Genomic DNA, 17,716 nt, shown 5'->3' with positions numbered 1-17,716 from the left:
AGGACACTGCCACAAAACTGCAATAGCTGCTCCCATCCTACATACGCATACATTTCATGTGATCACAAACCAATTATCCCTGGAAACTTGACCCTGTGAGGGATGAAATACTTTAAAGCTGCATCTTGGGTTTTTGCCCTCAGCAATAAAGATGAGTTAACAGCTTTTTTTGGTCCAAAGAGGAGGTGTATAAATTACAACCACCAAAACCTTGGGTTAAGCAAAGACAACTTGATATGATGCCTAGCTCTTGGCCTTCTCCCTGGGGAGAAAGATGGCCAGGGCATTGCAAGGAAAAAAAGGAAGGAGGAGGTGAAAAATTAATGGGAGGTGTGCTCAGAGAATGAATGAATGTGTATTACAAATCTGTCTGCGCCTTTGGGGAGCAGAACAAAAGAATGTTAATTCTGCTTTTCTGTGCCAGCGTGTGCATGCATGTACTTAGGGAGAATTTACTGCTTGTATGTAAGCTAGGGGTTTCTTCAGGAGTATCTGTGTGAATTCTAATAGTGAGAATGAGCTCAAGAGAAATGTTATTATTTACTTGGATTGGGGCCACTCTGTAGTAAGTTTTGGTTCCTGAGTTCAAATTCTGCCTCATGCCCCAGATTCACTGGGAGTCAGTCTCAGTTTTCTTGTCTGTATAATGGTAGCTTTTCTCATACCCATCTTTAGGTTATGGCAGAGGCAAGCACAATGAAGACTGCACATTATGTGATTTAATAGTGACAACATCACCCAGTACAATCTTATGCATAGATACGTCTCATGGGACTTCCTAATAAAAGACCAATGCTTGCAGCACTGATGTTGCTATTATTACTACTATTATTGTCATCATTAGCCATATCATAATGAAGCCATTTCTCTCCCCTGCCCCCTCTCATTCCTTGAATAGCTTGCAAGTGTTATGTTGCAAATCTGGACAGCTATTATTTCCTATGTACTTTAAAGGAACTCATCTCACAGCTGAATAAGCAAGTTAGTTTTAAATGGAAACACAGCTTCTCCGTTCCACTGGATGATGAAATATTTCATTCAACGCTGTGTGCATGGAATCCAATGGCAAGTATCATAAACTTATGCTGTGTAGAAATGTCCTCAAGGTTTTGGACAATGGACAGGTAGAAGACTTTTCCAACTGCAGATTTCAAATCACTTAATTAAGCAACATCAACAAATTAAAATAGGAAGCCTCAGTTTGCTTAATGTTACTCTTAAACCTTACTCAAATATCAAGTATGAAAATGTGCACGAACACCAAGCCCTATTCCTTCCAGTGGTGTCACTGGATCATCCCTACAACTTCTGTGGCTCTTTTGAATTTTTTTTTTTTAAATCCTCAGCTATAATACAAGCTATAATGCTAGGCCTCAGAGGCCAAGTGCAATGGATGCATCCCTCAGCTTGGGGCCACCAAATTGCTACCCGGGCTGGTAGGGGTTTTTTTATGCATTGATGGGTGTGTTTGCCCTGCTTTTCTCCTTTAAGATATTAAAATGGTGTCTTGATTTACATCATACTTCCTACACTTACATTATAGTAATGTCAGGTGTTTTTTTTTTTCAGAACTGGGAATTGGTGTAAGGATAGATCCACACATAAGCCAGGGAATAAATATAGTGCCCAAATCAGCTATGGTCCTGATTTTGGGAACCTTTTAAACAAGGAAATTTTCTCCAACCTGGTAACCTCCTGAAGGGTTAAGAGTATAGCTCCTCTAATGTCCATCCAGCCTGCCCTTAGATCCATGCTGCTGAGCTGGACTTCTAGCAGCAATTACCTCAACTCAGAGGCCCCAGAACAGACAGGCCTGGCAAAAATCACTCAGCTTATGGATGTTTGCCTTTTCCTACTTCAGCCTTAAGTTGGTTGACTCTCATGCATAATGCAACTGGAAATTAATCTATATTTAAAAATCTTTTTCTGCATTTCAGCTCCTCCTCGTTGGCCCTAGAGAGGGCCTGATGGTCTATATGGAGCGTGCTTACTATGTTAACTAAAAGGCAGATAACAGGTTCCCCTGCTTCTTTACCTTTTCTATTCATGCGCTGATCACATTCCTTCCCATAGTTGGGTCTCTGAAGACACAGGGAATCCCGCTGATAGACTTTTGTATGACCTCCCTCTGTTGACATATTTCATACTTCATCTCGGAAGGAATTTTATTATTATCCCTGACACAGGAGCTAAAAGGGGAAATTGGCAGAGTTCTTTCAATTTCACCTAATGAAAATTTCACATTCCTTCCTCCAGGGTTTCACTCCTCCAGCACCCCAGGATGAAATGGCTGTGGAGGACAAGGATCGCTGACATTCCTGCCATAGCAAACCAACAGGGCCAATAGGGAGGAGAGTGCTTGCTACAATTAAACGAAACACCACAGGTGATTCAGACTCCTCACCCTTTCTATTTGCATAAACACTACTTTTAATGTATGGCAGAAAATGACAGGCAGGGGTTGCTTTTCTTAATGTGCTGAGTGGAGGATGGCATTGTACATCGCTGTCTTCACAAAAGTCTCAATTATTCTGGGCAGCTCACAACAATCCCTCTTCCATTCAACCTGGAAGAGCTAAATTCAATATTTCTTCTGTGAAGAAAATCCCTAGATAGAGTTAGGTGATTTAATTGTACTCAATCTTACAAGGATTATTAATTAGTAGAAATGGATGGCAAAAAGGAATAGCACACACACATATGCATAGACACACAGAAAACGAACTTGCTTTAGTGCAATTAAAAAAAGGTTTAGGACTGAGCTTCGATAGAGCTGCAACACTCCGGATGGACACTAGGTGGCAGCCATAAGACCTAGTCATTTCTCTTGCCACGCATCCAATGCTAATCGAGGGTTTTTGCAGCTATCGTAGGTAGCTCCACACAAGAATCCTAACTTTAAGACATCCTACTAACAGCACACTTCTTCTATCCACCCGTCAGCTTGGAAAGAAGCGAATAACGAATAACCTTCGCGAATGTATTCCTAAGCAAAACAAGTTTAATAGTTTGCTGGTTCGCCCGAGAGCGACACCTGCTGAAATTAAGAGAAAAGCACCACCAGCGGTCCCTTCTCTCCTCCATAGCAACGACCATACAAATATCTTCCAATGCCGCCACCTTTGGGGCGCGATGCTCCTGAACGATTTGAAAAGCGAATTGCCACATTTTCCGGCAAGAGGCGAGGCGAGGCGAGCCGCGAAAATTGCACCGCAGGCTTCCGGTCGACTAGAACCGTAACCTTCCGTACAACCACCCACGCCGGCAGATGGCGCTGTCACATACTCAAGGCCATTTCCCCACTTGCGTCCCCCGCCCCCCTCCCGCCCCTTGGCATGATGGGGCGCTCCAGCCGCCTTGGCTCTCTCCCCCGCAGAAACCGTTTCCGGGCGGCTTTAAGGCCCTTAGCCTCGTCCTTCCGCTCGCGCATGCGCGGAAAGCGGTTCTTCTCGCTCTCTTCTCCTGAGCAGCAGGTAGGGTCGCGGAGCCTTAGTCTTTGTGGTATAAATCCTCTCCCTCTCTACCTCCCCCCGCGTCCCGCCTCCCCCTGCCTGTTTCACCCCGGCCGGCCTTTTTTTTTCTTGTTTTGCTTCCCTTCTTTTGCACGCTTCGGTCTTGAAGGGGTGCACGGTGAGGTCAAGCGGGACGTGCACCGTCTCCTCGGGATAAAGGGGCGGAGCTTGCGGTGGGCGGAGCCGCCCGTGGGAATGATCTTGGCTGGCGTGTGGGCGGGGCTTGGCGGCTGGAGAATATTCCTCTTCTTCCCCCCCCCCTCCCCCTAATAGAATCCGCAGAGGCCGCATCGGAGTTGCAAACCTCCGATTTCCCTCCCGCGAGGTTGCGGTGTCGGCTGGGCGCGAGCGTCCTTTAGCACGGGATGCCTCGCGGAGCCGATGCGCGCGACGGGGCCGCCCCAGGGTGACCGCAGCAAAGCTCGTCCTTCAGGCGGCGGGCCAAAGCCCCCCCCCGTTCCCCCCAAGGTTGCTTGCCCGGGGTTCCTCAACACCACCTCCGCCGCTTTGACGCGGGCAGCGGCTTTTGATCTGATTCAGGTCAGGTGGGGTTGCAGTTTTAAAAAAGGAAGCTGTAGAATCGAGCTTCGGTAGGGCCGTCTGTTGCCGTTTGGGGGGGGGGGGGGCAACCCTCCTTTTGTCCCAAAAGTGCTTTTTTTTTCCTTTTCTTTGGACTTTCTAGTTTTTCGTTGAAGACGTTTCGCTTCTCATCCAAGAAGCTTCTGGATGAGAATAGAAACATCCCCCGCAAAAAAAAAAAAAACCCACCAGAAAGTCCAGTTATCTCTTGAAACAATCACCTTTGGGACAACCGTGACCTGGATGACTGAAAATCCCCATAGACAAACCCTCCAAATTGTTTCTCAGGGAGAATAGCAATAGCACTTAGACTTATATACTGCTTTACAGCCGGTTTACAGCGTCAGCATATTGCCCCCAACAATCTGGGTCCTCATTTTACCCACCTCGGAAAGATGGAAGGATGGGTCAACCATGGTGGGACTCGAACTGCCACCAAATTGTAGGCAGCTGGGTGCAGCAGAAGTAGCTTGCAGTACTGCACTCTAACCATTGCGCTGCAGAATACCTCACTATAAATAAAGGCACCAATAAAGGAGAATATTTGTAGCCCAGGGTTGACACGAGGGGTCCTTGGTGCTCACTGAGCTTGCTTGTTTCCTTGCAGACGTTTCATTACCTAAACTAGGTAACATCATCAGTGCTAGTAAGGAGCTGTCTTAGTTGTTGGTTAACTAAGACTAACCTGAACACAGCCAAGCCCCCACCTGAACAGAACACACCCCCAGCCAATCAGACCACAGCCAACCCCCCAACCAATCAGAACACAGCCAATCCCCCAAGCAATCAGATCACAGCCAGACCCCCAACCAATAAGAACACACCCCCAGCCAATCAGACCACAGCCAAGCCCCCACTCAGTCAAGTTGCACTCCCACTGGCAGTTAAAAGAAAAAACAGCTGCAAGCTCACATTACTCCAAGAAGCACAAAGCCGAAGACACAAGCCTGAAGATGACGAATGAGATTTCATCAAAACGTTGCCAATTTTACACGGGAGAAAACCTGAATAACCAAAGATACACACACACACACACACACACACACACACACACACACACACACACATATATATATATACACATACATGCATACATACATACATACACACACACATACATATACATACACATACACACACACACAGAGTACTCTCCTGCCATTTTTCCCACAACAAAAACCTAGTGAGATAGGTGTGTTGAAATAGAGTGGCTAACCCAAAGTTTCCCTATAAACTGAGATTTAAGATGGACAAGAACCTGGAACTTCCCTACTCCTAATGCTGTATCTGAACCACTTACCCATAAACAACTGATCAGAATTTACAGCCTGTCTCAAAAGTGCTATTCCAAAAGTCAACTAGACTTGGTCTTTTTCTTTGAAAATGTTTTGCTTTTCATTCAAGAAGCTTCTTCAGTTTTATAGACATTACAGCCTATTTGCAAACAAATATGTTCCTGTTTCCTTATTTCAGCACTATCTTTGTTGTTACTATTAAACAATCTGTCTAGCAGATTTACTGCTAGTAAAGATTGATGGACAAAATATCATCATCCAGAGGTCTTTTAGATGATTCAGTTTAACTTTTGTTCAATCCTTGCTCCAGCAGACACAAATCAAGAAACGGTCTCCCTTTTCCTATTTGCATTTGAAAAACATCCATAGTGCTGTTAGTAATGATTTCCAAAAGATTATTTAAGTAAATTAGTGCATAAGTGCACTAACATGCCTGTTGTCCCTGTGATTATATTTTTATTCTCTTGTTCTCGTTTTTGTTTGACAAATTCCAATAAAATAAATAGAATAAGATAATGTATCTCACCTTTTAAGTCATCTTGTGAGTACTGTATTGAAATATTCATGAAAGGATAGGCCTTCACTTTTATTGAAATTTGGTTAAGAAATTATGGGAGAACTATTAGCTTCTTCAATTTTTCTAGCGCATATGAGAGTCTTGGGAAATCCTGAGTTTTGTCTTTTAAAGATACTTCTGACAAATATTTTTATTTTTTATATATCATTTCCCCTTTTCTGCTAAGCCTTTTCATTGCCTTTAACAGCACTTGTTATGTGCATAATGAAAGTAATGAAACATTTTTCTTTGTCAGATCCTTATCATAAACCCCGCAGGAATCACTGTGGGTTATGTATGTGATCAAAATGGTTACTCTATTCTGAATCACACTAAGACAGTTAGCTATAAAGTAGGCTTATCCACAGGAGGGCAACTAGTATTTGATTGTAAACTGTGAATAAAAAATTATTCAGTTATGGAAGTTATCATTGCTAGTCCAATAAATGTATGTATTAGTGACTGATGATACAGTACAGTGTAAGCTACTTTTCCTATAAAAATGAATAAATCTTGATTTCTTTTGTCCCTCATATTGTTCATCCCCAATAATGAAAAGCTTTACCTGATTTTTGCAGCTGAAGCTATTAGTTACAACAGGAGCATATCAATGCTGATTGGCAGTTCTTCCTTCACAGTTTATATCCCATGGATGTGGCAGAGGATTCTGGATCTGTAGTCCAGTTGCTGCCACGCAGGTTGAGTGTTTTATAGACCACGTCCTTTTTCTTCTCTGAATCTCACGGCTGCTGCCTTGAGAATAATTTGAAACACAGTCCACAGCTATGTTTTAGTTCTGGACATCTGCTGTGTATAATAGCAAGCTTGTTGGTCAGTTTATAAAAAAGTTGTGCATAAAAAAATATTTTCAGGGGGGAAGGGAAGCACTTATTTCATATAGCCCATATAAACTATATTGATTTCAGATCACTGGTACATCATGAATGCCAAATGTGCATCTGTGAGATATTTTCCTTGTAGTAGTTATGTGTTCTTGTCCGGAGACTATGGAGCAATTTAGGGACAACACATAATTCAGTCTTGTGTTATGAGACATCTGAATGCAGAAGCCACTTCTGGTGATGTAAATATCATAGTTGATTGCTCTATCTACAGGCTAAATCATAGAACCCAGTTGCTGACATGCGTGTTTGGCCTAAATGGGAGAGTGCATTCCAGGCTTATAGGATCTTTTTCAAATTAAACGTGGTCACTAATGATCAGGGATTTTTTCGATGTATGACAAATGAATGAAACATAGTCCTTCCACATGTACATAAATTCTACTGTCCCAAGCTTGCTTCATAAAAGCAAAGTAAGAGGGAAATCTTATACTTGTTACTATGAAACAATCAAGGTTTAGAATGTCATACTGATCTGTTGTAATTCAAGTGCCAGATTTTATTAACTATAAAGTTAGCTGACATTTTAAAAATTGTTCCTTCACTTAGAGTCTCCCTCTACTGTCTCAGAGCGTTCCATCTGAATATCTTCTAGAGGTGATTTTAGGTCCACCTTACATTGGCAATTGTTTAATACTGTATATAGAATAGGCAACAAAGTAGAAAAGAATAACAGAGTTGGAAGGGATCTTGGAGGTCTTCTAGTCCAACCCCCTGCTTAGGCAGGAAACCCTACACCACTTCAGACAAATGGTTATCTAATTTATTCTTTAAAATTTCCAGTGTTGGAGCATTTATAACGTCTGAAGGCAAGTTGTTCCACTGATCAATTGTTCTGTCAGGAAATTTCCCCTTAGTTCTAAGTTGCTTCTCTCCTTGATTAGTTTCCACCCATTGCTTCTCATCCTGCCTTCAGGTGCTTTGACTCCCTTTTCTTGGTGGCAGCCCCAGAGATACTGGAACACTGCTATCATGTCTCCCCTAGTCCTTCTTTTCATTAGACTAGACATACCCAGTTCCAGCAACCGTTCTTCCTATGTTTTAGCCTCCAGTCTCCTAATCATCTTTGTTGCCCTTCTCTGTACTCGTTCTAGAGTCTCAACATCTTTTTTTTTTTTTACATCGTGGCGATCAAAACTGGATGCAGCATTCCAAGTGTGGCCTTACCAAGGGATTATAAAGTGGTATTAACGCTTCACGTGATCTTGATTCTATCCCTCTGTTTATGCAACCTAGAACTGTGTTGGCTTTTTTGGCAGCTGCTGTATACTGCTGGCTCATATTTAAATGGTTGTCCGTTAGCACTCAGAGATCCCTCTCACAGTTACTACTGTTGATCAAGGTACCACATATTCTGTACCTGTGCATTGTGTTTTTCTTGCCTAAGTGTACAACCTTACTTTTTTCACCACTGAATTTCATTTTGTTAGATAGTGCCCAATGTTCAAGTCTGTCAAGATCCTTCTGTATCTTAAGCCTATCTTCTGGAGTGTTGGCAATTCCTGCTAGCTTGGTGTCGTCTGCAGATTTTATGAGTTCCCCGTCTATCCCCTTGTCCAAATCATTGATGACAATGTTGAAGAGTACTGGGCCTAAAACAGAGCCCTGGGTTACCCCACTGCATACCTCCCTCCATGTCAATGCAGTTCCATTGGGGACTATACGTTGAGTATGGTTGTTTAGCCAGTTACGAATCTATTATGAATTTATTCTAGCAGTGTAATTTTAGGAATTTGTAAGGAATCACATCACCTTGGTCCTAAAATTCATGTTCCCAAATCCTTGAGAATTTGGTATAATGTGAAAATCAAAATCTAATTTAAATATACCAAAAGAAACTTTAATTAAGCTCTATCTGAAGAAAAAATATAGTGGAATGTTTGACCATTTTAAGATCAGATCTTAAAATTTGGGAAGCCCAAATTGTGTTAAACAGTTCCCTTTATCTGGGAGAGAACATATTTTTCTGTCTTTTTCCATTGTACCATTTTTTCATTTATTATTGATGTCCTGCATAAATAATTCCTGATGGATCTTCTAAATATAGTACAGGTAGTCAACTTCTTTGTTTAACAACAATTCAAAGTTATGACCATATTAAAAATATAGCTTTGCAACCAATCTTGTGTTCCTATTGTGTTCCTATTCCTTGTGTTCCTATTCCTATCCTCTGGTCAGGTGATCACCATTCCATTCACGCATTTACAGCTGTCATAGTGTGCCACAGTCACATCACCATTTGTATGCTTTGCAACTCCTTTGTGACACGCAGAGTTTAGAATAGAATAGAATGACTATTGTCACTTTGAATTGGCATACATTAAAATGAAATTTTGTTGCACATAGCTCTCAAAGGGGCCTCCATCTCCAATATACACTATTATAACCATGAAAGAATAAATATACAAAATTATGCACATGCCCACTTATATGACACACAGAAACAACACAGTCTAGTCCGGACGTATACATGTACATGGCAAGAAAAATCTGGCGAGTTTACCAGACGGATGGCATAGGGAACAAAGCTGTTACAGAATCTGGTAGTCTTGCTAGAAATAAAGGTGGAAATAAAATAAGTTGTGGTCACAGAATGTTTTCCTTAATGACTGAAGGGAAGGTGAGTTCATAAGCCCGTCACAGTCACGTGATGTTCTGTTTAGCAACAGCACTTAATGATGAAGTTGCGGGTCTCAGGAGTATTTGCTAAGTGAGGACTACCCTTAGGTTCCTACTTATGAAAAATAATGAAAGGCATGAATAGTCCTAATATCTTGGCATTCACCTTATTTCCCAGTTGTTGAATGTGGCTGTTCCCCACAACTCTGAATATGTATACTTGTGCAAAGTTGATTTCTGCCTCCACCCTGGTGAGTAAACTAAAATGTACTTCTTGGGTATTTTTAATAATGTTTTAAGTAGTCTATGTCTAAATGAAGAATTCAGCTTGAGAATCTTATTTATCTGAAATAATTATTGCTTTTTCATTAATAATAATTTTTATTAAAGGCTTCTTCAAATATATGCCATTTCTAATTTGGAGTGCCTTCTCCCAGGTTAAATTAAGATAATATCGAGAAAGTTCAATATCAATTGACAGTGAGAAGAGGTTTGTTCTTCCCAAGTGGAACTACCCTGTGCTTTGTTTTCTTTTCCATTAGTTGCTCAAGTAGGATAACAATTATACCTAATTCACAGATTCTAATTACTGCTGATTTTTCAGATAATGATCTATGAAAATCTGGAATTTAATTTACACGTTTTCCTTAGTACTTGCTGCTGAGAATAACAGTAAAATTCTAAAGCCCAGAGGGATCCAGCAGGACATTTTACTATTGTTTATACCTGACAAAATACATTGCGCAAACTAAAAACACAAACTAGCTCAATTTATTTGCATGACTTTGTACAAGTTGCAAATAATGTGTTACTTATATTTAACCTTTTTTGTTTTGATTGTAGTTTGAACAGGTCTTAATGTTTGGATGTGCAACATTATAATACAGAGCCATAAACTATGGTTTACAAATCAAAATGCCTGGGTTTACACCACATGTTAAATCACCATGTTTGATCCCACAGTTGTTCCTTTTAAGTGTTAGGATTTTGCCTTTAAAATTAGAATATACTTGGTGAGGAAGTTTTTTTTTTAACCAGTAGAAGTTTTGTTTCTCTTCTGTAATGTGTTTTTTTCTTTCTTTCTTCAGGTGAGGAACAGTTCCACGGTTTTATGCAGACCTCTCTCTGCTTCTGTGCTGAACAGACCTCAGATCAGGACGGATAAGGTAAGTTTGAATATCCAAGAGAGATAGATTTTGAATCTTCTCAGCATTTTGCTTCTTTGTCCTACCAAGTTTCGGCAGGCAAAAACTTGATATAGCTTTAACCAGGGACGTGCAAAAGCAATTGTTCAATTCAAGCAGGCCAATGTAGTTATTCCAACCAATACTGAAAGCTTTCAGATCACCCCTAGAATAGTCAGATTGGTATCAGTGAGAATATTCCAGAATTCTCCAGAACATTCTGCCCTGAGAATATTCAGCACTGTACATCACTACTATCAATGAATAGCTATATTAGAGCATTCTGTATCAAAGTGGAAATACTGATTTTAGAACAGCGGTCTTCAAACTTGACAGCTTTAAGGCTTGTGGACTTCAACTCCCAGAATTCCTCCTTCAATCGTGTTAACTTAGGAATTCTGGGAGTTGAAGTCCACAAGTCTTAAACTTGCCAAGTTTGAAGGCGCTTGTTCTAGAACATAACAAGGCTTTTATAATACAGATTAAAATATGGGAATAAATGTGGCTGAAAGATAATGGGAGAAAAAGAGAAAAGTGCAGTTCCTGCAGGCTTTAATTTGTGGGTTTTTCTTACAGGCATAAACACGCATCCTTACAATACAGGTGGAACAAAATTGGGCCCAGGATACAAAAACATAGCTCAGATTGATCCATGAAATAACAAAAACACATTAATCTGTGTGTATTTGCTATGGCTATTTTATTCTGATTCTCTAGTCATTCTCCAGGTTGGAGGGTTTTCTTAACAGGTTGAAGCAAGCCTGGAAAAAGACCCTGTCTCCTTCTATGATGAAAGGCAAAAATGACATTCCTTTGCCTTCTTTTATATGGCTTACCTGAGGGGAATTTTGCTGCTCCTGATTGGTACTCCAAAGTTTGATTGCCCTGAACCTGGCCTCTGCCCACTCTCTGGACTGATTGCTTTAGGTTATTGATGTAACTTATACATTTTCCTCTATTCATTCATCTCTGAGTTTCCTGAGGTAGGATTCTTCTACCTCCTCTTCCATTGAATTGGCTCTGCTAGATTTTTTTTTTTTTAGATTATACAAGCAGCAGCAATAAAACAGTATTCATTTCCAAATAGATATCTTGTAAAAAACAAAACAAAACTACAAGAAGTCACTAGAGGGCCTCGGGATGCTACAAGACCGTCTCTCTGTAATATTAATTGGGTCTGCAGATTATTATTGAATTTGTTAAGGTTTGAATCTTCTACCTTTGGACCTTATTTGCAATTCTTCCAGCTATTCCTCTTCGCCACAGGGAGAAGCTAAGGCCGGTTCATTTAGTTCAAACCTTGGAACTGTTAATAAGCTTTGAGAAATGATCTCCATCAGTTCCTCATTCATGTATTGCTTTAATCCTATCCTTGTAAAGAGCACATTCAATTCTAGGTTGGTTCCTAGATGCGGATCAGCAGTTAAATGCAGTGTGCTTCACAGTCACAGAGGCATTTGAATCTGGGTCTTGTCGTGTGATTCTCTATCCCAGGATCGGGTGATCTGATACTCTCCCTATGGCTTGTACAGTACAAACAAGCACCCGGAGCCAATGAAACAGATTGCCTACCTTTGCCTATCTTTGTAATTAGAATGGCCCAAATTGAGGTAATTGCCCCCTGCCAAAATTTATAGCCACTGTCAAGCCACGCTATGCCACGCTTTAACTCTGCTATATTTGGAAACGCAGTATAATCTGACTGAGATGATAACAAACATCAACAGCCAAGATCGGTTAATGGCTGCAGGCCATGCTGATTACTACATAGTTACCTTTGGTCACCTCCTGTTTCAGACCTTTGCCTTTTTCTCCCCACCCACGCCCACCCCTATTTCTTACTTACTCCTAGCCCTGCTTTCTTTCGGGTGCTCAGCATGAAGTCTTGCCGCTGCTGCATCGGCAGTTCCAAACGAGTGCGGTGTCCAGGGACATTGATACTGCCGCCAAGTTTATTGGCGCTGGTGCTGCCACCGTGGGTGTAGCTGGCTCTGGTGCTGGCATTGGAACAGTGTTCGGCAGTCTCATCATTGGCTATGCCAGGTATGGGGGAGTTTTACTTATGTCCTCATTGGTAGTGTCGTTCTGCAGTGGCAGGGAAGTATGGGGTTTTCCTGGTTTTTAGTGCCGTTGACTTTAACATTTGTTTAGCGACTGCTCAAAGAAGAATGGAATAGGAATAGAAATGGAATAAGGATAGGAATAGGATGGGGTGGGATGCGATGGGATGGGAATGGAATAAGGATAGGATAGGCATAGAATTAGAAATAGAATGGAATAGGAATAGAAATGGAATAAGGATAGGAATAGGATGGGATGCGATGGGATGGGAATGGAATAAGGATAGGATAGGCATAGAATTAGAAATAGAATGGAATAGGAATAGAAATGGAATAAGGATAGGAATAGGATGGGATGCGATGGGATGGGAATGGAATAAGGATAGGATAGGCATAGAATTAGAAATAGAATGGAATAGGAATAGAAATGGAATAAGGATAGGAATAGGATGGGATGCGATGGGATGGGAATGGAATAAGAATAGGATAGGCATAGAATTAGAAATAGAATGGAATAGGAATAGAAATGGAATAAGGATAGGAATAGGATGGGGTGGGATGGGATGGGATGGGAATGGAGTAGGAATGGAATAAGGAGAGGAGAGGAATAGAATTAGAAATAGAATGGAATAGGAACAGAATGGAATAGAACAAAACATTATTGTCCCTTTAAATGTATACCAATCAGCATACATTAAAATGAAATTTCATTGCATTCAGCTCTCAAAAGATAAACATTATGCATACACACACACACACACAAAAGTTACAGCACTGAAAAACAAATAACTTTCAACCATTGCAACATCCCCATGGTCACATGATCAGAATTTAGGCATTTAGCAGAAGGGTTGTATTTATGACAATTGCAGGGTTCCAGAGTCATGCGATTGCCATTTGTGACCTTCCCGGTCAGCTTCAAAAAAAAAAAAAAAAAAGCAAATTCCGTGGGGGAAACTCTGTTTGTTTAATGTCCACATGAGTCACTTTATGATGGTGATTCATTTAACAATTGTGGCAGAACGGTGCTAAAATAGAGCATGACTCACTTAACAAACAGCTTGATTAGCAGTGGAAATTCTGGTCCCGATTGTGGTTGTAAGTTGAGGACCACCTGTAATTAGATATTTTTTCCTCCCGGGTTCTGCCTCTCATTGCTTTAGTTCCCAGTGTAGCATTACTGATGATTGTTCTTAATTATTCAGTCCTTCTCACCAAGGATATATGTCTAGTAACGTTATTATCCCATCTTTTAAAAAATATCTCCCTTGGGAATAACACTTGCCATTTTATAATGAAGCATTAGTTTCCTCTTCTTCGCACCACTGAGGAAAAGGCTTTTTTAAATCAGTGATGCTGTAGCTATGCAGAATAAAAACAAGAGATGAACAAAAACGCAAAGGGAAGCTTCTAATTAACATTGCAGGGTCATTTTGTAGAAAGAAATAATAAACTTAGAAATAAACTCTGAAAGCTCTTGGCCACTGCTTATTGATATATAGTAGTAGCATGTTAAATGTCTCTCAAAGCCTTAGTTTTCATTCTCCTTGCAATTGACTGCAGAAAAGCAGTGCTAAAAAGACCTGGTGCAGAACAAACCCTAGTAAAAGCTTTATAGTCTAATAAATTTTGCAGATTTAATTGCAAAACTGGCTAAAGACTCTCTGCGCAGCGAGGTTTTTTTTTTTTGCTTCTCCTAAAACATGTGACATGGCCAGGAACAATGTAATGTCAAACGTTCCCTTGAGAGATGCTGGAAGTCTAGCTCTTCTCTGTTTTCTGATCAGCATATCTCTCTCTCTCTCTCTCTAATTCCTTCACAGAAATCCCTCCCTGAAGCAGCAGCTGTTCTCCTATGCCATCCTGGGTTTTGCACTTTCCGAAGCCATGGGGCTCTTCTGCTTGATGGTAGCATTCCTCATTCTCTTTGCCATGTGACAAAACCAACATGCAACGTACTACGTACATACTCTTCCTTTCTTCCCACCTGTGTTTAGTCTAATGTGTACGCTGAGCTGAGTGTTTTGTGGGAGAGGTGGGAAGCTCACCTGTTAACCAAATCCTCCCTGTTCACTGGGGGCAAGTGAATAAATACAGCGTTGGTATACATTTCCTGCTTTTTTTTAGTGTGCATATTTGATTTTGTAATAGGCACCCGGTTCCAAATATTTTGTCCATGGGGGTTAGTCAGTGATTTATTTATTTTTATTTTTTGCGGGGGGAGGGTGAAATTGACCAGTGGGGCACAGGAATTCCATCTGATGATGCCAGGACCATTTGCACAGCATAATACAATGTGTTCAGTGCCTCCAATAGATTACTGAAAATCCAGTAATGGCTGTAAGTTTGTTTTTTAGTTCAGTAATTTGCAGTAAGTGTGAAATACCTAATCAGTAGCTTGATGCCATTACTTTTTATGAAATCTTAATTAATTTAATGAAGCTTGTCCTTAGTGTCATAGGATTGTAGCAATACTTATTGGTGCTTCTGCCGGCATGACTTTAGCTTGGAGCAGGATGTACAGCCTCTATGCAAGATACAGTTCCTGAGCCTCTGTTTTGCTGCTAGAATGTATTAACGACCCATAAATAACACTGAGACTCCCTACTATCCTTGTTTTTTAAAAAGCAAAATAAGCATTTTACATGTTTTTGTTCCTCCTACTTTAGGCGTAAGAAAAAAAGCAAATATTAAAAAGTCTTTTAACACCCATTAGAAAGATCACTGCCTACAATAGAACACAAGTGTAGTGCCAGACTCTCAGGTACCATAGGATATTGCAGACTTCTCCCCATGGACTTTTAATGGATTTTATATATAGATTGGATTGAGTCATGCTAAACTGTATGATTTCATTTTTAATTAGAGTTTGGAAACTTTTTAAAAGCATCCTATCTCAAGTTTGAAATATTTTTTCCCCTCTTTACCTTTGTTTGAGCAGCTATTTCAAGCTTAAAATATTTCCACTTAAAGCTGTTTTTTCACATCTGTACAATTTTCTTAGTGTCATGTAAGAGATGGGGCTTCTTTAATAAATCATGGATAAGGAAACTAGGGATAGGTCAGTTGTGAATTCCATCCTTTGTCTTAGGTCTAGTTGTAGACAAGGAAGATAAGAGATCTTTTTGCATCCTGGTCACTAGAAGGAATACATTTTTACAGTGGTTACCATCTAATTAAATCTACAAATATTTCTGTTTCTAAACCTCTGAATTTCAGGTTAATACTCTTATATAGAAAAAACTATTTTCAGCCCCTTTATTGTCCAGATGTCTTAGGTTACTTCAACAATCTCCTATGGGTATGTGCTGAGTAGGATTAATAGAAGTTGCATTCCAACATATTTGAAAGGTATCAGATTATCTACTACTATTATAAGTCTTCTGGGTACCTTGGAAAGCACAGAGCAGGGTTCTGACCTTACTTCTTTTATTTGAGTTTTGGCTTACTTATTTAATCAAATTTACTAGCCGCCCATCTCACAAAAGTGACATACAATAATTTATAAAAACACAATACGTATCTAAAAACAGGCATTAAAAATATAAAAATCAAAAATACAGATTAACAAACACAAAACATAAACACAATATACAAAACCTACACACAGAGACAATGAGTACATCCAATCTCAATCATAAAGCCATCTAAACAAGCCTCTGGTCCCCATGGAATAACCAGAACTTGAGGAAATTCCACAAAAATGAGGAAGATGTTGGGGTGGAGGTACGTCTGTCACTGTGCACTGTACTAGCAATATTTATGATGATTCCAGAAATCTGCTGTGTAGCTTTTTGTCATTGTAATAGAGCTTACTGAGGTAAAACAAAAATGCCTTGGATGCTTCAAGGATGCTTAGAAGAAAGTTTTGAAGCTTATGACCCATTGTTGTAATGCTTGTATTTGTTTTTTAAAAGTCTGGGTTGTGAAGATTCTGTTCAGAGACAGGTCTGTTAGCTACTAAGAGAAAGTCATGGAGGATAAAACATATATATATCAAATTTGGGAGAGGAAAAGAGAATGGAAGAGAAATCACATGTCTTCTTCATTCTGTCATTTGGTAATTAACTCTTTTAAGGTTAAGTACACAGTAAAAAAGATAGTGCTCCCAAGGCAGTATCATAGGGACATGAAATGGAACAGATCTGTCTTGCTGCTCATAGAAAGCTATCCCATGGGCCAGGGTGGACAATCCGGAATTTCAATCCTTTTGGCTGCAGCATTGAACTCTTCCATCTGCTTCTTCTTTGTTTTTCTGTGTCCTAGAATTAGGAAGGGCTTTCGGTTTTATTATTTCTCTGCCGTGGGATTTCCTTTCCACTTCTCCCTTTTGCTTGCCATGTTCGTGTTATGTAAGAAATGAATCTTGTTCAACATAATTTAGAATCCCCTATTCTTAAAAATAAAAAGGCATATAATCAATTACTAGGGTTTTTTTTATTTTTTAGGAAGGCTTGATCTGAAAATGCTGAAATGCTTTCAAAGAAAAAAAGAGGATAGTAATCGTTCATCAGCTTCCTCAATATGTTTTATGTCCTATCTGTTTCTTTTACCTAAAATGCTTTGCCTGTGATTGTGCAGGGTGAACAAATGGCTCGCAACTATTTTGGGAATTCTTGGGAGCTTGACTATATTGACTAGGGTTGCTACTGCTTGTTGTCAACCACAGCTGGTCCTGGCAATCTAGACTGGGGTTGCTAAGGAACTGACTGAGCTGCACATCACAGTTAGGGCTGTGTTTTGGAAACTTGCTGCTGATGCCAGCCTGGCCATGTGGGGGGTGGAGTGAGTGAACAGTAATAGTTGAACAACGAAGGGAACGCTAACAAGTATCTGAACTAAGGAAACATCATGTCTGAAACATCATGTTTGATATATATATATATTTTAGTCTATGTAGGAGATAAAGTGGAATAGTTAATGGACAATTTAATCTAGGACCAGAGATATTCCTATGATACTGCCTTGGGAGCACTATCTTTTTTACTGTGTACTTAACCTTGAAAGAG

General features: G+C 40.2%; 1 protein-coding gene across 2 annotated transcripts; it reads left to right on the top strand.

Annotated features, from left to right (window-relative positions):
- The first annotated feature begins 3,338 nt into the window (after window positions 1-3,338).
- ATP5MC2 (ATP synthase membrane subunit c locus 2) lies at window positions 3,339-14,816 on the top strand. 2 transcript variants are annotated; one of them, XM_026714740.2, is made up of 5 exons: window positions 3,339-3,473; window positions 9,642-9,714; window positions 10,552-10,629; window positions 12,500-12,690; window positions 14,531-14,816. In XM_026714740.2, exons 2-5 carry the CDS (start codon window positions 9,649-9,651, stop codon window positions 14,643-14,645), a joined length of 450 nt encoding a protein of 149 aa, XP_026570525.1. In that variant the 5' UTR covers window positions 3,339-3,473; window positions 9,642-9,648; the 3' UTR covers window positions 14,646-14,816. The 2 variants fall into 2 exon arrangements, with proteins under 2 accessions (XP_026570525.1, XP_087781485.1); XM_087925359.1 differs by lacking the exon at window positions 3,339-3,473 and adding an exon at window positions 8,104-8,186.
- The last annotated feature ends 2,900 nt before the right edge of the window (window positions 14,817-17,716 follow it).

This window comes from Pseudonaja textilis, chromosome 2 (assembly GCF_049901715.1).
Source record: "Pseudonaja textilis isolate UNSWEBS1 chromosome 2, rPseTex1.2, whole genome shotgun sequence".
Classification (NCBI taxonomy): Eukaryota; Metazoa; Chordata; class Lepidosauria; order Squamata; family Elapidae; genus Pseudonaja; species Pseudonaja textilis.
This window is presented reverse-complemented; position numbering and strand designations above follow the sequence as displayed.